The 23,570-nt window shown below is 47.9% G+C and overlaps 1 protein-coding gene across 1 annotated transcript; it reads left to right on the top strand.

The window, feature by feature from the left end:
- Window positions 1–368: 368 nt before the first annotated feature.
- Window positions 369–23,428, top strand: LOC311307196 (voltage-dependent L-type calcium channel subunit alpha-1D-like; the record flags this gene model as incomplete). The annotated part of the gene is made up of 47 exons (XM_084435996.1): window positions 369–381; window positions 1,728–1,944; window positions 1,994–2,147; window positions 3,940–4,079; window positions 4,227–4,372; window positions 4,609–4,799; window positions 5,126–5,368; window positions 5,574–5,677; window positions 5,911–6,053; window positions 6,156–6,221; window positions 6,320–6,386; window positions 6,722–6,748; window positions 6,859–7,019; window positions 7,201–7,426; window positions 8,114–8,321; window positions 8,511–8,631; window positions 8,815–8,887; window positions 9,010–9,073; window positions 9,504–9,561; window positions 9,643–9,739; window positions 9,924–10,053; window positions 10,228–10,287; window positions 10,643–10,749; window positions 11,104–11,191; window positions 11,278–11,385; window positions 11,575–11,627; window positions 11,770–11,916; window positions 12,307–12,508; window positions 12,679–12,837; window positions 12,986–13,096; window positions 13,538–13,618; window positions 13,869–13,892; window positions 15,534–15,662; window positions 15,750–15,815; window positions 16,192–16,283; window positions 16,546–16,705; window positions 16,820–16,947; window positions 17,068–17,164; window positions 17,703–17,805; window positions 17,950–18,051; window positions 18,190–18,431; window positions 18,781–19,034; window positions 19,168–19,288; window positions 20,182–20,216; window positions 20,494–20,945; window positions 21,036–21,448; window positions 23,222–23,428. 47 exons carry the CDS (start codon window positions 369–371, stop codon window positions 23,426–23,428), a joined length of 6,390 nt encoding a protein of 2,129 aa, XP_084292122.1.
- Between the last annotated feature and the right edge of the window lie 142 nt (window positions 23,429–23,570).

A 23,570-nucleotide genomic window follows, 5' to 3' on the forward strand; every position in this document is an offset into this window, starting at 1 on the left:
GCTGACCACAGCGGATACCTGTAGAGTGTGGGACGAATTCATTGTTATTTTCTCATCTCGATCTGGTTCTGCATGCTTCAAAGTTATATCAGTTCTCGTCTCTATAGTTAGGAAATTACCATATTTCCAGGAAAGCGTAGCCTATAATTAGCATTAGAAGAGTGGGCAAGGATGACCCATGTGAGCCAGCGTGGCGCAGATGGACGATGAAATACCTGTGAATAATTACTGATAATAGTTTTTTCCTCTAACAAGTGTAACGCGTTGCATTGCCAGCTTTGGTACTGGTTGTCAATCACGCATCGAAACCTGCCTGTGGATTTCATGGTGGGTGTTGATAAAGACGGATCGTGGTATTGAACTGCGACATGGAGCGAAAAGGTAGGCTATACAGACTTGATACTTTATTCGTTCATCATGCAGGTCGCTATTTATTTTGAATAGAGCTCCGACTAAAATTCCCAAATTACAAAAGTGTGTTGGTGCCATAGTGTGAAGCAAAATGCAAAGATTAAGTGGTCACAAACTTAAATAAGCAGCACCGTCAGAATCATGGTGAAAACCTTATTAAAATTTTGAATTTAATAATTCGTAATGAAGGAAATATTATTATTATTCAAATTAGGCCACATTCTGGAAATATCCCACGCCATACCGAGTCTCGAGCAGCAGAAAGGCACTGGGGCAAACGTTCCTGATTTAAAAAAAAATTATTTAGCAAATTGCATTTTATTAGTGAAATGTAATTAAGCTATTGAATACCTCTGAAAATTCCATGAAGAAACCTCAACCACTTGTTGTGCAGCTCCTTACAAACAAAGTTGTCTTATATGACAGACAGTTTGTCTTAATCCTAAAAAGGTATGTGGTTTTATAGTTATAAAGGCATCCACAGGGATGACCTACATTTAAGCTGTCATCATCACTGTAAATGATACAGACTATTGCTTTAAGAATACCACACCATGCCTTTGGACAGAGGCCATAAGAAGGCCTTTTTCAACAGGTGCCAGCTGCCCTACCCTGGGGTTATGCTGTGTGCTGCTCCCTCTAAAGAAGTAGGTCACATCTGGTCTTCCTGTCATGACACCTCACCTCAGACCGGAGGAACAAAAGGAATGATCTGTTCTGTTATAGTGATCACAAGATCTTTAATGTTTATTTGCAAGTGCATATTCTGCGTACATACTGTATGTAACATACATGTAACTTTGAGACAATACATTACACACAAAATGGAATGGTAAATGGACTGCACTTATATAGCGCTTTTATCCAAAGCGTTTTACAATGGCCTCTCATTCACCCATTCACACATACATTTACACAACAATGGTGGCAGCTTTCCTGCAAAGTGCCAGCTTGCTCATTGGGAGCAGTTTGGGGTTCAGTGTCTCGCCCAAGGACATTTCGACATGCGGACAGGAGGAGCCGGGATTCGAACCGTCGACCCTGCGGTCACTGGATGACCCGCTCTACCTCCTGAGCCACACTCAAAACACATGCACCACACGCCTGCTGCATAGGTGTGGGGAATGACGTCTAGTGAAGGTCGATTTTGGATTGTTAGTATTCATGTTGTTGGAAAACAAATGCCTGTGCTACAGAAGTACAGTGAAATATGATTGAGTTTTATTCACTCATACTGTACACAGTGAACAGCACACAAAGTCAGTACAGATGTTCCACAGCGGTTAACTGCGTCTCTCTCTTCTTTTCTTCTCCAGATGGCCTCAACGGGGCCTCGCTGGGGGATGCGGATGGGGGGAAGGCGGACACGCTCGGTTCGGCCGGCTCCACCAGGAAGAGAGGAGGCAATGCCAAGAAGGCGATGCAGGCCAACAAGTCGGCTCTCAGGGCCCCGCGAGCGCTCTGCTGTCTTACCCTCAGCAACCCCATTCGCATGGCTGCCCTGTACCTCGTCGAGTGGAAATATCCTTCGGTGTGTGTGTCTGTGTTTGTGCGTGTGCGTCGAAACCTTTACGCAAGCCAGGAATGCATTCCGTTCAGCGCGTTCATCCTTAACTGTGTCCCTCTGCACGCCTTTCGATATCTTCATTCTAATCGCCATCTTTGCCAACTGCGTGGCCATGGGTGTGACCAAACCCTACCCAGACGATGACTCCAATGCCACCAACCACAACCTGGTGAGTGTGTGTGTGTGTGTGTGTGGGCGGGGGGGGGGGGGGGGGGGGGGTCAAGACGAGGGAGTCAAGGGTTTAGGGGTCAGGAAGATAGCGCTGACCGTGTCACGTGACGATGGTTCTACAGTACTAGTCATGGTTTATGAGGGGAGGGTTTCAAGGGTTCAAGAAGGTTTGGACAAAGGTAGGGATTCTAGTACTTCCTCTGGAGTTATATAGAGAGGAAAGGTTGTGCTCAGACTATAAGGCCAGATGACCCTGTCAGTGTGTTGCTTCATTCCCACCTCTCTCTTCTCTCTCTCTCTCTCTCTCTCTCTCTCTCTCTCTCTCTCTCTCTCTCTCTCTATTTCTCTCTCTCTCTCTCTCTCTCTCTCTCTCTGTCCCCTACAGCAGGGGTTCTCAACCCTTTGTAACTTAAGGACCACTTTTGATTGTTTAAAAAATTCTGATGACCACATTTTAAAAATGTGTAGCCTTGTGCATTATTGAGTAAATTTAGATATGAAAATAACTAGCTTTGTAAATTACCAAACTTTTTTTAATTTTTCTAACCATTTGGCAGTAGGCTACCACTGCCACTTGATGGCGCTCTGTGGGCCACGGACCACTGGTTGAGAATGGCTGCCTTACAGACTATGATTTTCATTCTATTATTATTTTATGCAATAATGGTTTGCCTGCAGCTGATCATGATCATTGACAAGTCTAAATGTATCTGTCTATAAGGCAGTCATGATGTAGCTCACAACCCCCAAACAAGGGCAGCGGATAGAGGTACAGTATGTGGTGGAGAAACAGCAGGCGAGGGACTAATCACATCAGGGCCTCTAATTTGTAGCTGACACTCAGCTGTAGGGTGATATCATTAGAGGACGCCCATGCATCAGCGTGCTGGTTGCCTCCCCCCCCCCCCCCCAGACCATATGCTTGTGTGCGGGGTAAGGCAGTGATTGATCCCTCCCTGCTCTTGACGTGGATCCCTTTATTGGATTGGGACTCAGGAGGGTAAAACCAAATGTGAGGCGTTTTTCATAACATTCTCTCCACAGGTATTTTTCATTCGATTTGCAGTGGAGTACTTTTTGGTATACTTTCTCTTCCTCACATGAATGAATAATCACACATAAAACCCTGTTTTCATTTTAGTGTCAAAGCACTTGGTTGATTGATTGCTGTCGGGATGTAATGAGAATTGAAAAAATATAACAAAACGTGCTTCTGAGCCGAACCGCATACTGCATCTAAGTTGTAGCGGTCCTTATTTAAGGTAGAACTACTCTCACTTGTGGATTTTTTCACTGTGTATTTAATGGTTGTCCAATTCATAGTGAAGTTGCGGATCTCTTGTCATCTGTTTCGTATTCATTAACCCTGATTATTTGGTCGAATTGTGGCAGGTTGACTGTGTCAGACTGAGGTAGAGGCCTAGTGACTCTGGCGCCAGTGATTAGCAGCATTAGGCTAAAGGTGATTGACAAGGCTCCAGTGACCAGCTTAAGCTTGGGAATAGGCTAACTGGGCAGCAAGCTGCTCAGATCAGTTCTTGGTAAATGGGTTCAATTTAGCCTCACGTGAACCAGACTGTGTATGTTAACATGAATCATATGAGTACCGCTAAACACAATAACATCCGATGTGGATATCAAACATGCTCAACAGAAAGATCTAATAGAAAGATGAATCAACTCTTCTATCAGCTAACTGCTTCCCTCGCTTGAGTGACTGACTTCCTGTCTGCTCCAATACAGCACAGCGGATACCTGACTCATGTCCTCTTCTCTCTCCGCTGCTACAGGAACAAGTGGAGTATGTCTTCCTCGTCATCTTCACCATCGAAACCTTCACCAAAATCCTGGCCTACGGCTTGGTCATGCACCCCAGCGCCTACATCCGTAGCGGATGGAACTTGCTGGATTTCGTCATTGTCATTGTCGGGTACGCTGTGGGCTTGATACAATAATCCTCATTTCATCACCTGTTCTGTCACCACCGCTATAGTATACTGTGTGAACCCCTTACAGACGTGTGTTGTTGTTGTTGTTTATTGATGGCGCTGGGTGTGTGTGTCTGGGTCTCTGGCAGGTTGTTCAGTGTGCTGGCTGAGGGGATGACGGAACACAAGCCTGGAGAAGGGCACCACGCGGCAGGGAAACCAGGAGGCCTGGACGTCAAAGCTCTCAGAGCCTTCAGGGTGCTCAGGCCTCTGAGGCTGGTGTCTGGAGTACCCAGTGAGTTTGGAGCTGGACTGAGTGTGTGTATGTGTGTGTGTGTGTGTGTGTGTGTGTTCAGGTCCACTGATTGTGTTGAACTTTCTGTCAGTCTGCCCCAGGGCAGCTGTGGCTACAGATGTAGCTTACCACCACCAGTATGACTGTGTCTGAATGAATACTGGACTCTGTAAAGCGCTCTGGGTATCATGAAGGGCGCTATATATGCAATTCATAACTCCTGTGTGTGTGTCCAGGTCTACAGATCGTGTTGAACTCCATCATGAAGGCCATGGTTCCCCTGCTCCACATCGGTCTGCTGGTCTTGTTCGTCATCATCATCTACGCCATCATTGGCCTGGAGCTCTTCATTGGCAGGATGCACAAGACCTGCTATTATGTCGGCACAGGTCTCCACACCTTATTACAGATATACTACTTAGACATCGTACTCATCCACAATATATACAGAACAGTACACTACATTGACTATTTAATGCTACTGACTTTTTAATGCTGGTTTAATGCTACCTTTACTGATACTATTGCACTTTGGCTTTAGCACTATATTATGCTATAAGTCACTTGTTTAGAAAGGAGATGCACTTGTGAGTTCTGGCGAGTAGTAGTACACTGACTTCCTACGTTAAATGCAATTATTGTATGTCTCTTTGGATGAAAGCGTCAGCTAAATGACTGTAATTCAGTGTAATGTACAGTCTATTTAAGTCCTTATTCTGTGATAGAACTGAACAATTGATTTGAAAGTAATAGGTAACAATGGTTTCACAACTGTCCCTGTCATCTCGCCTGCTCTCAGGGCTTAACGTGGACGACGACCCCACGCCGTGTGCGTTTGCCGGCAACGGGCGCCAGTGCGTTGTCAACGGGACTGAGTGCAGGGGCAAGTGGGAGGGGCCCAACGGCGGGATCACCAACTTCGACAACGTCTTCTTTGCCATGCTGACCGTGTTCCAGTGCATCACCATGGAAGGCTGGACCGACGTGCTCTACTGGGTAAGCCGGTGCCACATCTCTCCTCCTCCTCCTCCTCCTCCTCCTCCTCCTCCTCCTCCTCCTCCTCCTCCTCCTCCTCCTCCTCCGTTGTGCGTCCTCCCGACTAGAAACACCCCCTTCGGATTCAGAGACACCCTAGTGGGATTTGACAATGCCTTGTCTTCCTATGTCTCTCCCTCCTCCACTCTTTCTGCGTCTCCCGCAGATGAACGACGCCATTGGCTTCGAGCTGCCCTGGGTCTACTTTGTGTCCCTGGTCATCTTCGGCTCATTCTTTGTCCTCAACCTGGTGTTGGGAGTGTTGAGCGGGTCAGTCGCGTCAACATTGGATACCCTAGAGTAATTTCTAAGGTTGTGATTGTGTGTAATTATGTGTGTGTGAGTGCGTGCGTGTATGTGTGTGTGTGTGTGAGTGCGTGTGTTTGCGCATGTGTGTATGTGTGTGTGTGTGTGTGAGAGTGAGTGAATGTCTGTGTGTGTGTTCATATGTGTGTGTGTGTGTGTGTGTGTGTGTGTGTTTGTGTGTGTGTGTGTGTGTGTAGAGAGTTCTCCAAGGAGAGGGAGAAGGCTGTGGCCCGTGGAGAGCTGCAGCTTGCCCAGGAGAAACAGCAGATGGAGGAGGACATGTGCGGTTACATGGACTGGCTCATCGAGGCCGAGGACATGGATGAGGACGGGAACAAACGTGAGAAGAAGACACACACACACACACACACACACACACACACACACACGCCAATAAAACACACTTCTGTGTGAACCTCTCTTTTCTTGCCTCTCTCTAAAGGTGCTGCGGTTGCGAAAAAAAAGATGATGAAGAAATTTGGCTGGTACAAACACAATGAAGATGGAGGTATGAGCTGTTTTTTGTCCATATCTGTCCTTATCACACGGGATCTGCATTCTGCTTGATTCTCTGTAACGCCTGCGTCTCCTCTCTCTGTGCTCCAGAGTCAGATTCGGACTCGGAGTTCGAAGCGTATCTAGATGACGACAATGGCTTCTGTGCTTCACTCATGTAAGAGAACAGAAAAAGTGATTTAAAGGCGCCTGCACACTGCCCCAACCAACGCCAAACAACTCTCAACACCAACATTCTAAAGTTGGCAGTTGTTGTTAAAATGTTGGAAGTTAAAAATTCAGCTGCAAAATCCATCCAACCAACGCCGACAGTCACCAACAAACATGGCACACCAATCCAATGTTGGTGTTGGTTGGTGCTGATTGGTTGGGGCAGTGTCTGACACCTTAACATAGGAAATGTCACTATTCACTTTCATGAGAGGCCATGGGTTTATTAATTAATATCAAGATTGTCTCTCCCTCTTCTCTTCTGCTTGTGTTTCTTCCTAGGGCTCGGATGATGGCCAATAGTTTCTGGTAAGCCTTTCAAAATGTTGCAGCTCTTTAAGACTTTTTGACTAAAGGATGTGTCTGTCTGTGCCTGTCCCTTGGGGTGACCCGTGGCCTGTCTCTCTGTCCCCGCCCAGTGACCAGCTGTGCCAGCTGAACCACGCCTTCCGGAAGAACTGTCGTGTGGCGGTGAAGTCCACCAACTTCTACTGGCTGGTGCTGCTGCTGGTGTTCCTCAACACAGTGGCCAGTGCCTCTGAACACTATGGACAGCCCAAGTGGCTCACTGACGTGCAGGGTCAGGATACGCTCCTCCTCCCTCCCTCCCATCTCTCTCCTCTCTCTCTCTCTCTCTCTCTCTCTCTCTCTCTCTCTCTCTCTCTCTTTCTCTCTGTCTGATTACGGAGGTCGAATGACGATGTAAATGGAATCCCCCTTTTTTTTGTCCTCTCTCCTCCCCTGCCCCCTGTCAATCAAAGGGCGGGCCAACAAGATCTTGCTGATGCTCTTCACCATGGAGATGCTGATGAAGATGTACAGCTTCGGGCTGCAGATCTACTTCATGGCCCTGTTCAACCGCTTCGACTGCTTCGTGGTGTGCGGCGGTATCCTGGAGACGGTGCTGGTGGAGATGGAATTCATCCCGCCCATCGGCATCTCCGTGCTACGCTGCGTCCGTCTGATCCGGATCTTCAAAGTGACTCGGTAACCAGCGCGGCAGAAGAGGCTCATGGGACGCGGCAGCCGACTATCGATATTGCGCCCGTTGAGAACATCAAGGGCTGCGTTTCTAATCGCGTGCCTCTACTTTTTAATACCAGCACGTATTATAGCTGCCTCTAGAAAGTATGTACTTTGCTCTTAGTGTGCATACAATTAGGACGTACCACTTTGCCTTGAAATTTGACCACATCCGTCCATAAAGCGACTTTTGTCCACAGCTGTCGGAGCCGTAAAAAACGACTTGCACATGTGACGTAATTTCAACAGTATTGTTGATCAGAACAGCCAGAAAAGTCTGCTGGCTTGCATATTGCAAAATATGACCGAATGTAGTAGGACATCCTGGTATGTTTGCCAAACTGCAGGTGCAGGTGTATTGGGACATACTACATCATTGTAGCATATATAGCCTAGTATGGAGGTATGCGATTTGGAACGCAGACCCAGATTTATGTTTGTTGCATTCAAAACATTTCAAACTGACACGTCCCCATGAGTCACACTGGTCAGGAAGACAGTAGCAGTGCACCACATTCATATTTAATGGCTGTTTGCCGAATTCAGTTGGGGAATTAATTATTATGGTGTTTATGCCGTGATTGGTTTCAAACGTGGCTTCACTGCATAGCCGCCTCATGCCCCTGACCTGTGACCTCTTGTGCTGTCCAGGCACTGGGCCGCCCTCTCAGACCTGGTGAACTCGCTGCTCAACTCCATGAAGGCCATCTGCTCACTGCTGCTCCTGCTCTTCCTCTTCCTCATCATCTTTGCCCTGCTGGGCATGCAGCTGTTCGGGGGCAAGTTCAACTTCGACGAGACCCAGATGAAGAGGAGCACCTTCGACTCCTTCCCCCAGGCCCTGCTGACCTGTTTCCAGGTGAGCTCGGGCTCCACACGATCCTCCTCACATCCCTTTCAAATACCACGCCTGTATTAGTTAATGGCGCCCCCCCCCCCCCCTCCCCCTCTCCCTCTCTCTCTCACTCTCGCCCCCCCCCCCTCTCTCTCTCTCTCTCTCCCTCTCCCCCCCCCCCCCTCTCTCTCCCTTGTTCCTACCTCTCTACAGATCCTTACTGGAGAGGACTGGAATGCTGTCATGTATGATGGCATCATGGCATACGGAGGACCCGTATTCCCAAGCATGATTGTGTGCATCTACTTTGTGATCCTCTTCGTTTGTGGCAACTGTATCTTTTCTCTTTACCATAGCTTCTTTTTTTTTTTGCTCTTCACTGGCTCAACGCCCATGAATACGTTCAAGTGTTTTTCTATGATAGAACGCAGCTCTGTAGACTAGATATGGACTGCAGAAACATGGCTGTTGATCTTGTCAAGTTCGTGGGTCAAGTTCCTTAGTATCCTCCACTCAGACATCCTGCTTAACGTCTTCTTGGCTATCGCTGTGGACAACTTGGCTGGGAATAGTGGGAAAAAGAAAGAAGAGTGAGTAACGGAACAAAATTGCTGTCACTGAGCCAGTTGTCATCGATCCGATCAGCGTTCTTACCACACCCTGAGTCGCCTCAGTGCTGAATTCGCTGTTTTTTTGTCTGTTTCTTTTTCAGGGAGAAAAAAGAAGAAGATGAGGAGTGGGAGGATGATGAGGACAGAGAGGATGAAGATACTGGTGTAAGTCCATATTCTTCTCAGAGGCCAGATACTATTCACTGTTTGGTACCAACGTGGCCAAGACATCTGGATTTGACCGTCCTAACGTGACTGGTCCAGAGTAGTCTGACTCAACGGATGTAGGTTTTGAGGATCAGCCTTGTCAGACATTTATTAATGTCCAATCAGTGGCGACAGAATACGTTGTCGGCCCAATCAGATTAAATTCAGACTACATGAAACAAGAACAACAACCAAGCAACCGCTCTGCTGAAGACATGATTGGTTTAAAGAAATACAGCGTTTTCCCCCCTCTATCTCCGAATTGGAATGAGTCCAGCTAGACGTTTGTCCAGCGCTGGCATGGAGTAAACAAAGTGAGGAGATAGGTCTGGTGATGTGAGACTAGGTTCAGAGTAGCCGGTGTCTGACCCCCGTGTGTTTTCCGCAGAACGAGATGGACGACTGGGAGGAGAACGAGGAGCTGAGACACATCGAGGGTTTGGAAGGTAAGCGAGATGTCCCACCGTGGGATGCACACGGACCCTACTCCTGACTCCCTCTGATCTACTTCCTGCTTCCTGTCTCAGGGGTCGTGCCGCTGAAGCCAGACTTCTCCCCACCCAAAGAGAAAATCGTCCCCATTCCGGACGGAAGCTCCTTCTTCCTGCTGGGGAAGAGGAACTGGTCAGTAGCCCCACACCTGGGACCTCATGTCATCATATGTCATTCGCGTTTGTCTCTGCTCGTGCTCATAGGTCCTGCACTCTCAACCCCAAGTAGCAAAGGTTATGTACTGTATGTCAGTTTTTCTAAAAGTCGATTTGTGTCCAAGTCCAAACCATCGTGGTGCCTTTGTCTTTCCCCTCAGTCTCCGAGTGGCTTGCCACAACCTCATTCATCACCACTACTTCACCAACCTCATCCTCGTCTTCATCATCCTCAGTAGTATCTCGCTGGCCGCTGAGGACCCGATCAGGGCTCACTCTTTCAGGAACAACGTAAGACCGACCAAATCGCCAGAGTCCTCCACCTCCTCTGCCTGCTCTAACATGTCTACACTCACCCTCGCTGTCTAGCACTGACACTAATAGCAACCCTGCTGACACCGACCTCTCCTACTATCTTCTGGCCAATATCCTATGTTTAATACTGGATATCTCTCCTATTATCAGATGCTGGGCTATGCTGACTATGCATTCACCTCAATCTTCACAGTGGAGATCATACTGAAGGTAAAAGTCAACAGTATTGGACCAGCCAATGTTCTGTGTCCAGTATACTAGTGTTAGATAGTCTATAGTCTATAGTCTAGTTAAAAAGTGAGTATACTCACATGGTCTCAATGTCAACTCAAATGTTCTTCCTCTCATCCGTGGTGTTTCTCTCTCTCATCCGTGGTGTTTCTTCCTCTCATCCGTGGTGTTTCTCCCTCTCATCCGTGGTGTTTCTTCCTCTCATCCCTGGTGTTTCTCCCTCTCAACCGTGGTGTTTCTTCCTCTCATCCGTGGTGTTTCTTCCTCTCATCCGTGGTGTTTCTCCCTCTCAACCGTGGTGTTTCTCCCTCTCATCCGTGGTGTTACTCCCTAGATGACCGTTTACGGAGCATTTCTGCATCCGGGCTCCTTCTGTCGGAACGCCTTCAACCTGCTGGACCTGACGGTGGTCAGCGTGTCTCTCATCTCCTTCTTCCTCCAGTGGGTATCAGAGCTCACATGCAGCAGGGCCGTCAAACACATGTTTTAATCGTTCTCTGCTTTTCGGCATGGAGCTCGCTTTATGGCACGCACACACACACACACACACACACAAGCGAGCATACACACATACACACTCAAGCGAGCACACACATACTGTACACACTCGAACACATACACACACACACACACACACACACACACAAAGACACACAAGCGAGCATACACACATACACACTCAAGCGAGCACACACATACTGTACACACTCGAACACATACACACACACACACACACACACACACCTGGCGCTTTCTTTTTCCCCTTTGTCTTATCTGAGTCCTCATGTCCTCCAGTTCGAGTGCTATCTCCGTGGTGAAGATTCTCAGAGTGCTCCGAGTGCTCAGGCCTCTCCGAGCCATCAACAGAGCCAAGGGACTGAAGGTACAACTGACCCCTCCAACCTCCTGTGTTGATGAAACCTGTCGAAAAGGAGGTTGTTGGAGAATAACGTGTTCTCCTTTTGACAGAATGTAGTGCAGTGTGTGTTTGTGGCGATCCGCACCATCGGCAACATCCTGATCGTCACAACACTCCTCCAGTTCATGTTTGCTTGCATCGGAGTGCAGCTCTTCAAGGTACTGTACTTGGTCTGTGCTTTCTACTGTACACACACACACACACACACACACACACACACACACAATGAAGGTGTTGTGTGTGACTTCTCTGTGTGTGTTCAAACAGTGTTTTATCATGCGTGTTGTGTGTGACTTCTCTGCGGGTGTTTAAACAGTGTTTACAGTATCATGCGTGTTTTGTTACAGGGGAGATTCTATAGATGCTCCGATGAAGCAAAACACACTCCAGACGAGTGCAAGTAAGAGTTTCTGCACATTCTTCTGTTTTTCTTTATGTTCCCCCCATGTAATCACTCACTGTGTGTATATGTGTGTGCTTGCATGCATGTGTGTGTGTGTTTGTGTGTGTGTGTGTGCGTGTGTGTGTGCCTGCATTTTAAGGGGCACATTTGTAGTGTTTAAGGATGGAGACATGAATCACCCCATGGTGAGAGAGAGGATCTGGCAAAACAGTGACTTCAACTTTGACAACGTGCTGATGGGAATGCTGGCTCTGTTCACCGTGTCCACGTTTGAAGGCTGGCCTCAGTGAGTACCATGACAGACAACAGAATAAGAGCACTGAGTGCCCCTCCCCCTTTCCCTCCCTCTATGTCATCGTTGTTGTCATGGTTTTTGTTGTCGTCTTTGGTTGTGTTATTGTTTTGGATATTGTAGTTGTGTGGCGGCTGTAATAGTGGTATGTGTTTTGTTCTGTTTGTTCAGTCAATGTTTGTGTCATCATCTTTGGTGTTGTTTCCTGTTGTGGATTCTGTAATTGTTGTCACTTTTATTGTTGTTTCTTGTGATGTGTCCTTGTTGTTTATGAAAATACTAAGGACATTAAAAATAGATATAAATCATATAAATTATTTATGTATTTATTTATTATTATAATAAAGGTTTACATTTTGTCATTCCTTTTGTGCAAACTCCCAGGATCATGTACAAGGCCATCGATGCCAACGCTGAGAACCAGGGTCCTGTCTACAACTACCGTGTAGAAATCTCCATCTTCTTCATCATCTACATCATCATCATTGCCTTCTTCATGATGAACATCTTCGTGGGCTTCGTCATCATCACGTTCCGCGAACAGGGAGAATCGGAATTTAAAAACTGCGAACTGAACAAAAATCAAGTCAGTGATTTCCCTACAGTACATTGTGTACGATACCGTACTGTGAGATCAGTATTCATCACCACCTACTGACCTGACAACTAGGCGGTTCATTTTACTACGCTGGCCAGTACGTTGGCTTCCTCCCTCCCTTTCTTATCCTCCTGTTTCTCATGTTCTGCCCCCTACAGAGACAGTGTGTGTACTACGCTCTGAAAGCCCAGCCGATAAAGATCTACATCCCCAAGAACCCGTCTCAGTTGAAGTTCTGGAGGATCATCAACTCCAGCCAGTTTGAGTACATCATGTTTGTGCTGATTCTCCTCAATACCCTCACGCTGGCGGTTCAGGTACCTGTGCGCAGTTCACCGTCACTCTCTGCACCAATAGCAGCCTAGTAAACACAATGAATGTTTGCATTATAAACCTTCTAGAACGCAGCATTTAAAAGTAGTGGGTAATGATAACACACTGACCATGTTTTATGGTCCTCCCTAGCATTATGAACAGTCTAAATTGTTCACCTCCATCATGGACATCCTCAACATGATCTTCACCATTGTCTTCACCATCGAGATGATTATCAAGCTGCTGGCTCTCAGACCTACTGTGAGGCTCCGCCCCTCTCTCACCTCAGAACATTCAAAACACAAAAAGAAGCCAAAACCAGTTCTCTGATGCATTGTCATGCAGTTGATGTCAAAGTTGCTTGTTTTAAAGGAACACGCCAACTTTTGGGGAAATTAGCTTGTCTGCCATCTTCACCAGAGTCAGATAAGAAGATACATACCCTTCTTTTCTCTGTGTGTGCAGTAGGAAGCATTGACACCCATTAGAGCCGCTAGGCTAACTGGTGCCAAGCCACTTCCAGTGATTTCAGCTAAGCTAGGCTAACAGCTCTAATGGGTCTCAATGCTTCCTACTGCACGCACAGAGAAGACAAGGATATGTATCTATTTATCTGACTCTGGGGAAGATGGCAAATAAACTAATTTCCCCAAAGGTTAGCATGTTCCTTTAACTTGACTATCTCTGTTATTGTGGATGCAGCACTATTTCATAGATGCCTGGAACTCCTTCGATGCTCTGATCGTTGTGGGGAGTGTCTTGGACATCGCTGTTGCCGAGTTAAGTGTGAGTTATCCATTTTTATATTACATTAAATGTTCCAAACAGGAAGCTTGTGGACGTACACAAATATAATGTTTTGTGTACAGTGATAACATGAAGAGATAAGTAATGAAATATCTCATGAATAGTATGTCAGAGGAATGTTCAGACTGTTTATGCTGCAATCTTAAGTTATTTCCTCTTTTCTTTTTCTTTCGTTCTTTCTTCACTTCTTTTCTCTTTGAACATTGTCCACCTCTCGTGGCTCCAGAGTGGAGGAGGAGGTCATGGAGAGGTAAGCCCCAGAGCGACGGAACACTGTCTTTCTTTCTCAATGTTTTTCACAATTCTTCGCACACTACTTTGCAGAAGTCACTCGTCTGTCCCCAAACTCTCTCTCTCTCTCTTTCGACCACACCACAGCACTGAGACTGCTCTTGTTAAGGTCTTCAATGACATCCATTGAAACACAGACGATGGCAGTCTTTAGTCAATTAGTAGTACTGGATATCAGTGCTGCATTCAACATGTTACTAGGCCGACTGGAAAACTGGCTGGAAATTTCTGGCACAGTGCTAGACTGGTTTGAATCTTACTTGAAGGATAGGGACTTCTTTGTGTCTATAGGCAATTAAAAATCTGAGCGGACAAAAATGACCTGTGGAGTTCCCCAAGGCTCCATTCTAGCTCAAATTATGTAAAACAACAAAATATGTTATTATAGCTATGCAGATGACACACAAATTTATATCACCATATCACCAGGGGACTATAATCCCATACAAGCGCTGAGTAAGTGCATTGAACACATCAACGATTGGTGTGCCAGAACTTTCTTCAACTAAACAAAAATAAAACTGAAGTAATTGTCTTTGGAGCCAAAGAAGAACGATTAAAAGTCAGCACTCAGCTCCAATCAGTCATGCTAAAAACCACAAACGAAGCCAGAAATGTTGGTGTAGTAATGGACTCAGACCAGACAATTACAAAGTCAGCCTACTATCACCTGAAGAATATATCAAGGATTAAAGGATTTATGTCTCAGCGGGATCTGGAAAAACTTTTTTTTTAATCTTCAGTAGGCTCGAGTAGGCTCGTGTCTTTACAGGTCTCTCAAAAAATGTATCAGACAGCTGCAGCTGATTCAGAACACTGCTGCTCGAGCCCTCACTAAGACTAAGAAAGTGGATCATCACTCCAGTTCTGTGGTCTTTACACTGGCTTCCTGTCTGTCATAGAATTAACTTTAAAATACTGCTGTTGGTTTATAAAGCACTGAATGGTTTAGGGCCAAAATATATTTCTGATCTGCTGCTACAGTACGTTATGAACCATCCAGACCTGGTCAGGTCGTCTGGCACAGGCCTGCTTTCTGAGGTAAAACAAAACATGGAGAAGCAGCGTTCAGTTTTTATGCTCTACATCTGGAACAAACTTCCAGAAAACTGCAGGTCTGCTGCAACTCAAGCAGGGCTCATTGGTTGTCTCCCTCTCAGGGCTCAAGACTAAGGTGATCGAGCCTTTGCAATTGTTACTCCTAAGCTGTGGAATGCTTTTCTAATGGACATAAGATCTGTGGTCTCTGTTGACACATTTAGAAGCAGCTTAAGACTCATTTGTTCAGACAGGCCCTTGTATAGCCTCTTGTGTCTGTAACTCTGCTTTTATGTCCTTGTTTTTTGACTCTGGTCGTCTGAATAGCGTCGGCGTCCACAGCTTTTTATGAAATCAAATAATTATTCATTTGTACACTGTTACTTTTATTCTTGTATTATTTGTCCTGCATTTTGTTTTATTTGTCCTTTTATAATGTGTTTCTTGCACTTTGTCTTGATGCTTTTAATGTTTCATGTAAAGCACTTTGAATTGCCTTGTTGTTGAAATGTGCTATACAAATGAACTTGCCTGGCCTCGCGCTCTTCCTCTCTCTCTGCAGGGGAAAGGGGAAAGCTCCAAAGTATCTATCACATTCTTCCGTCTTTTCCGAGTCATGCGATTGGTCAAGCTGCTCAGCAAAGGGGAGGGTATTCGAACCCTCCTCTGGACCTTTGTCAAATCCCTGCAGGTTAGTGTTGTACTCAGTTGCACGCTTGGTACTGTGAATCCAGCCCCTCGCTTGGATCTTCATACCTTTGTTCTGTCTCTTTCTCAGGCCCTGCCTTATGTCGGCCTGCTGATTGCTATGATCTTTTTCATCTATGCTGTGATCGGTATGCAGGTGGGTCCCTCCTGACTGTCCCCTGAAAAAAGGTCTGTGTTCACACCGGGCGTGGCGAGAAAATTCGCACCGCCCAGTTCGCCCAATCTCGCCGCGGGATCAATGGGTCACCGCGGGAATCTGCCGCAGAAAGTTAAAAAAATTGAACTTTTGCGAATGTCGCCGCGCAGCGAATCCTGGCTGCCGCGCCACCGAGTTCTGCGATTTGTGCCGCCCGTGCGCCCCTCCGCCCAGTTTGCGCGAATTGTATTGACTTTCTATGTAAACACGCCGCGCCGCAGGAAAAATTTGCGCCCAGTGTGAACACAGCATATATATCTTGTACTTTTTGCTGAATGCATCTTACTCATGGGCCTCTTCTCTCTCTCCTTGAAAGACATTTGGTAAGGTGGCTATAGACGACAACACAGAGCTAAACAGGAACAACAACTTCCAGACCTTCTTCATGGCTGTCCTGCTGCTCTTTAGGTGAGCTCTCTTCTCTTCTCTTCTCTTCTCTTCTCTTCTCTTCTCTTCTCTTCTCTTCTCTTCTCTTCTCTTCTCTTCTCTTCTCTTCTCTTCTCTTCTCTTCTCTTCTCTTCTCTTCTCTTCTCTTCTCTTCTCTTCTCATCTCATCTCATCTCCTCTCTTATCTTCTCTTCTCTTCTCTTCTCTTTTCTCTTCTCTTCTCTTCTCTTCTCTTCTCTTCTCTTCTCCACTGTCCACTTCTCCGCCTGTGTTCTCCTCCCAGGTGTATGACCGGAGAGCAGTGGCAGGAGATCATGCTGGCAGCCCTGCCAGGCCGTCGCTGCGACCCCGAGTCGGACTTTGAGCCGGGGGAGGAGTACACCTGCGGCAGCAACCTGGCCTACCTCTACTTCATCAGCTTCTTCATGCTCTGCGCTTTCCTGGTGAGAGCAGCACCAGGCCCGCCTGGGCTCCAGTCGCTTTCATTCCACCACAGTTCAGTTCAGATGAAGCTCTGTGGTTGTGACTGATACCCATCCATGTGTCTGTCCACTCAGATCATTAACCTGTTCATTGCCGTCATCATGGACAACTTTGAGTACCTGACCAGAGACTGGACTGTACTGGGCACCCACCACCTGGATGAGTTCAAGAGAGTGTGGTCCGACTACGATCCCGAGGCTACGTAAGGCTGCTCTTCACCTCCTTCTCACCTCCGTCCAACCCCCCCCCCCCCACACTTGCCTCCTCTCTCCCAGGGTACTGATGACAGTTAACACGTGCAATGTTGGTCTATGTGTTCCAGGGGACGAATCAAACACATCGACGTGGTGACTATGCTGCGCAGGATCCAGCCCCCTCTTGGGTTTGGTAAGCTGTGTCCCCATCGCGTGGCCTGCAAGGTAAGACATAACCTAACAGTAATAACACCCACACAGAAAAGATTTGGTATAACTGCATGGTATGATACTGTAATATGCTAGATATCAAGAAATGTCAGATACATTCAGATACGTATATACACTAGATTCAGATTCAGATTTATTTATCAGTGTACACTATACAGTGAAATGTTGCTGCCGGCTCTGTGATGTGCTCTAAAGATTACAAATAAATCTATGCAGTATAAAGATACCCTATGTGCTACACTATGTACTGTGTGTACACTATTATGGGGCAGATGTACTGTACTAACATGTTACCGCCCATTTTTGCCGTTGCATGTCGTTATATTTTCCTCGCGCACATTACAGTTTGAGGGCGGTGGCATGCGCTGATTGACTGTGTCTGACTCTGACTCCGTCTGCAGTATTAACCTCCTCGATCCCCCCTCCCCTCCCCCCGCCAATCCAATTAAGACCCATCCCTTCATCCCCCTATCCCTCCTTCCTTCCTTCCTTCCTCCTTCTCTCACTCTATCTCATCTGCTTGTCCCGTCAGAGGCTGGTTGCCATGAACGTGCCGCTGCATAGCGACGGGACGGTCACCTTCAACGCCACGCTGTTCGCTCTGGTCAGAACCTCGCTCAAGATTAAGACGGAAGGTTAGCCCCTTACTCACACGAGACACAGAGCCGGAACACAGCCAAGCCCATAGGTGTTCATCATAGAAATACCACAAGAACACGAGTGCTTCTAGCTCTCTCTGCTCTTTCTGTGCACGACTAAAAGCCTAATGTCTCCGTCAGGCCCTATTGACAAGGAGAACGAGGAGCTAAAGTTGGTCATTAAGAAGATATGGAAGCGTACTAAACCCAAGCTCCTGGACGAGGTCATCCCTCCCCCTAGAGGTACGCTGCAGCAGTTACAAGTCTAGCCGGTTTTGTCTTCCTCCGTTTCTTGTCTGTTTTCCTGTCCCTCCCCCTCTTTTTTCAGCTGGTCTCACACCTCTCTCTCTCTCTCTGTCTCTCTCTGTCTCTCCTGCTCAGGGGACGAGGTGACGTGTGGAAAGTTCTACGCCAGCTACCTGATCCAGGACTACTTTAAAAAGTTCCGCAAGAGGAAGGAGAAGGACAGGAAGAAGAAGGGGAAGGCCTCGCTCCAGGCGGGGCTGCGCTCGCTGCAGGACCTGGCCCCGGAGATGCGCCTGGCCATGGCCTGCGACCTAGAGGAGGACGAGGGTCTGGAGGGAGAGATGGACGAAGAGTTCTTTAAGGTGAACAGAGCTACCGTCAGACTCAAATCCAAAAATAAATATTACGTTAACCTCCAGCCCCTGAATCTGAATTTTTCGACATGCGATTCAGGGTCTGGAAAGGCTCTCATCCAGAGTGATTTCTCAGTTGGAATTCCCACCAGGCCAATCAGTGTCCTTTGAATGCAATGACGGAGTTAAACTGACTGGTTAGGGGCTGGACTTTTTGCTGAGGACTCCCTCTTCGGCAACGCCCATCACTGAAAACGGCTGCAATGGAAGACTGTTCAAGTTGAATAATGAAGTGAATGTCAGGCCACGTAACAACGGGACCAAACAGCATTTCACATTCCCTGCGTTTCCTCTCGTTCATCCCCTACCACAGCATGACAACGTTTTCGATGGCGTTGAGCCCGGCACTCCTGTCACCATGACCCCCGCCCTCACCCCTGTGCCGCCCCACGAGACGGACGAGCAGACCACGGTGTTCATCGAGCCCGAGCCCAAGTCGCCCTTCGAGGACGCGGTCGTCACCCAGCAGGTGATGGCCGCGTCTGACGACCAGAGGCCAGAGTCCCAGCTTTCAGCCCTCAGCGTGGTGGTGGAGCAGCCCCACAGATCTAAGCTGGGCCCCATCAGGTGTGTGTGTGTGTGTGTGTGTGTGTGTGTGTATGTGTGTGTGTATGTGGTTGCAGATAGAAGGAACTGTACTGTCTACCCTCTTCCCTTCCCTCTCGTTTCACTATCTTGCTCTGTTCCCCTCTTCAAACAGGATGGACGCCATCCAAGAGCCGTCCCCTCCACCAGTGCCAGTGGTGGAGACAGGAGGAGGAGGAGGAGAAGTGGTAGATGCTAGAGGTTATGGAGGAGGAGGAGGAGGAGGAGGAGAAGTGGTAGATGCTAGAGGTTATGGAGGAGGAGGAGGAGGAGGAGGAGGAGGAGGAGGAGGAGTAGTGGTAGATACTAGAGGTTATGGAGGAGGAGGAGGAGGAGGAGGAGGAGAAGTGGTAGATGCTAGAGGTTATGGAGGAGGAGGAGGAGGAGGAGGAGGAGGAGGAGGAGGAGGAGGAGGAGGAGGAGGAGGAGGAGGAGAAGTGGTAGATGCTAGAGGTTATGGAGGAGGAGGAGGAGGAGGAGGAGTGGTAGATACTAGAGGTTATGGAGGAGGAGGAGGAGGAGGAGGAGGAGGAGGAGGAGGAGAAGTGGTAGATGCTAGAGGTTATGGAGGAGGAGGAGGAGGAGGAGGAGGAGAAGTGGTAGATGCTAGAGGTTATGGAGGAGGAGGAGGAGGAGGAGGAGGAGGAGGAGAAGTGGTAGATGCTAGAGGTTATGGAGGAGGAGGAGGAGGAGGAGGAGTGGTAGATACTAGAGGTTATGGAGGAGGAGGAGGAGGAGGAGGAGGAGGAGGAGGAGGAGGAGGAGGAGGAGGAGGAGGAGAGGCGGTTGATGTTGGTGGTTATGGAGGAGGTGGAGTTGAAACATACACAGCAGAACAGAAGTACTACAGCGGCCAGGAGACCACGCAGAGCACAGCATCACAGGACAATGGGTAAGACATACATGTGGCACACGATCTAAGACTAAGATGTACACGTGGCCAAAGACCAAAGGCTCATTTATACTCCCAAACATATGTTCGCGGACAGCTGCGGACACGTAGGGGTTCTGTTTATACTACTTCTGTAGTCCGCTTGGAGGGCACGGCAGTTGGTGCTCTCATTGCGTGGTGGGTAGTCACAAAAAATGGGTTTCATGCGGATGTCCGCGCCCACACCCTCTGGTGAAGTTTTACATCACGCGGACCTTCTTGCAGACCCTCGCGTACACTCGGATGTGGAAAGTAAAACCAAATCTTAAAACACACGTGGCACACAATATAAGACTAAGACATCCACATGGCCCACAATATAAGACTAAGACATACACATGGCACACAATATAAGTGCAACAGGCTTCAAAGTGTTTCCAACTGCACTTGAACCTGCCAAGCAACTTCTACCTCTGTGTGTAGGCCTACATGTGTACGCTTGATGTATATTTGGTGTGTGTATATGTTCCATAAAACATATTTCATTCTCCTTCTCCTTTGACCTGCCAGGTATGTGTACCGGGATATCCCTGAGGCCTCCCCTGTGCCTCCTGAGACAGCCTATGAACAGAGCCCTGCTCACAACGGAACCGATGGGAGCGTAGCTGGAGCACCCTATGGAAACCACAACGGGAACAGCCTGACTGCTAACGGGTACAACGGCTACACCGGCAGCAACAACAGAAACAGCATCGACGGCGGTAGCGTCACTCTCAGTAACATGAGTGGCTACAATGGGAACGGCTACCATGAGAACGGTTATCAAGGGAACGGTTACCAAGGGAACGGTTACCAAGGGAACGGTTACCAAGGGAACGGTTACAACGGGAACGGCAGCATGAGTGGCTACTCCCGAAGCAGCAGCATTGGCAACGGCAGCACCGGCAACGGCAATGGAAACAGTAAAAGGGAAGGAGGACTGCGGTTCGTCCGGAGACGCCTCCTCCCCGCCACTCCCGCAGGTGAGATCATGGCGTATTCGGCGAAACCTCCCATCATAAAATAGCGTTAAGGGCCTTCTTCTTCACCGCTGAATGTTGTTTCCCTTCCAGGTCGAAAGCCGGCCTTCAACCTCCAGTGTCTGAGGCCACAGAGCAGCGTGGAGAACATCCCCATCCCAGGAACCTACCACGGGAACTCCCGCTGCAGCATTGTCTCCTCCCTGTCCTCGGCCTCCTGGGCCAACAACACGGCGGCCGGGGCCACCCCCGCCCCCGGCACGTCCGCCAGCCGCAGGGCGAGGCTGCTCTACACCCCCATGGTGGTGGTGGACGGGGCCGACGGCTCCGGCGTCTCCACCGTCCTGCCGGTAGCAGGCGCCCGGCCTGGCTGGTACCCCGGCGCCCGGGGGGCTGCCGCCGCCCTGCATCCAGCCCAGGCCGGGACCTACAGCGGCAGCCTGAGGACGCCAGCGCTCAGCCCGAGTTTAGTGGAGAAGGGCAGCGCCGACAGCCTGGTCGAGTCGGTGAGTTTGGGCCAGCTGGTTTTCCTGACTGGGTAGACCCCCTCCAAAAAATGTGTTCTAATAGTGTGTTCTAACATAGGCAAAATGGCGATTAGATCATGACAGAAAAAGGTATTACACTTTGCCGTTTGTGTAATAAAAACCTTAGAGTATTCGGTACGTTGAAAAACATCTGAAGGCTCTTTATGGCCAAACCAGGAGAGGAAGGTATAGCTAGCTAGCCAACTCTGTGAAGTGAGAGATAACGTGGAAAAAATCCAAGTAAATCACACTTTGTGTGCCAGACATGCTACCGATAGCTTGCACAAGTGAAGAACTAGTTAGCAATACTTGAAAAGTGCCAGTGCTGTGGCCAGTGACCAATCAGAGGCCAATCAGCCTCTCTGCATAGCCCACTATCCTCGCACAAATTTCTCATTTGCTATCCATGAATATCATTGTTGGTTCCCAGAGGCTCTCGAAGTTCTCACCGCAGCGAGAGCTTCTTGGAACTCAGCCTACTGACTGGGTGACCAGACAACCAAGATAAACTCTGGGCCATTGTTCTGGTCTAGCAGAGGCTGCAGCCTTTTTCATTGTTTGCAGGGTCCAGAGAAAGTCCTGGCCCAAGCAATACATAAAAGAATTTCTGTTTAAAGTCAGTCTCCTTCTGCTACATCAGCCTAATAGTATGTTATTTAAAGGTATAGTAGGATTTGTCAGTTGTGTTTTATAAACACAACACTCAAACTTTGCCCCTCCTCCCCGCTAACACCAAAGAGCTCAACTGATCCACAAACACCAATAGGCTTTTCTACCGTAGCACAAAGCCAGCGCACACTAGTCCACTTCACTGTAGTTATGATCTTCGCCAGGAAAAGCCATTCAAAGTAATTCAAATTAGACTACAATTAAGTTCACTCCATACCTGCAGCATTTTGACTCATTTGACTTGACAAACACTATCGAGCTAACTTTGCTGGCTGGTTTGCTATTCCTGTTAGCCAGCTAGCTAATGATATAAACCCCTGCATTTAGCTAGTAAGAGCGGCTTACCTGTCTAACAGAAAACAAGCCAACTCTGCATCACTCTTCATCCCCATCCTGTGCTTCAGTCTTCACCAGGGGATGAACGCCAACCTCAGATTCACTCTCGTTTTTGAACAAGCTCAGCTTGTCAGCTTGGCATTTTGCCTCGCTATATTTTATCGCGGTATCGTGGTATTTTAAGTTCTGCCTCCGCCATCATCTTAACTTTTCACTTTGATTCAGTTGGATTGCACTCTTCACAGATATGGCAACTTGTGTATTGAGGGATCAACCACCTGTGTTGTTGGTTGAGGGATACCCCCACCCCACCTCCCCGCAACTCCACCCCCACAGCTCAAAGTTTGATGCCCAAAAACGTCAACAACAACAACAACAACAAAATACAACCAGATGGAGGGGCCTCTGCAGATAAACACACCATCACACATTCTAGTGGGCCTAAGTGATAATTAAGAGGGATTATTTTGTGACTCTATACTTTAGGAAAATCCTACTAATTATACCTTTACGTGCCCTCTGTACACCAGTAATGCTTCTCAATGGAGGACAGAACATTTCAATGTTCCTAAGTGATTTACAGCTCTTGATGAATAAGTTATCTGCGCTGCGTGTGGGTAAATTAATATTCGATTAACACTCTCTTACTGTGGGTGTGAGGGACACAGAGAGGGAGAGAGAGATGTCTTCTCCATTTCACCTCTGTCTCCTCTCCACTTGACTGTTTCTCTCTCTCTCTCTCCTTAGATCCTGATATCAGAGGGCTTGGGTCTCTACGCCCGGGATGCCAAGTTTGTGAACTTTGCCAAGAAGGAGATAGCAGAGGCCTGTCACATGACCATCGACGAGATGGAGAACGCCGCCACCGACCTCATAACCCGCGGGGCGAGCCAGGCGATGGAACACTTTGAGGAGGATCTGGCGGACGAGATGAACTGTGTGATTACCTATTGAGAGAGACCGAGATGGGATGAAGAGGTGTGGAAGAGGAAGTTAAAGTCAGTGAATGAGACAGAGTTTTACCTTCTAGGGCCTCATGGTTTCAATCATTATCGTCTAAGGCCCATAAGTAATGCAGCATGTGTGTTTCAGCACA

The sequence above is a fragment of the Borostomias antarcticus genome (genome assembly GCF_949987555.1).
Source record: "Borostomias antarcticus genome assembly, chromosome: 3".
NCBI classification, from domain to species: domain Eukaryota; kingdom Metazoa; phylum Chordata; class Actinopteri; order Stomiiformes; family Stomiidae; genus Borostomias; species Borostomias antarcticus.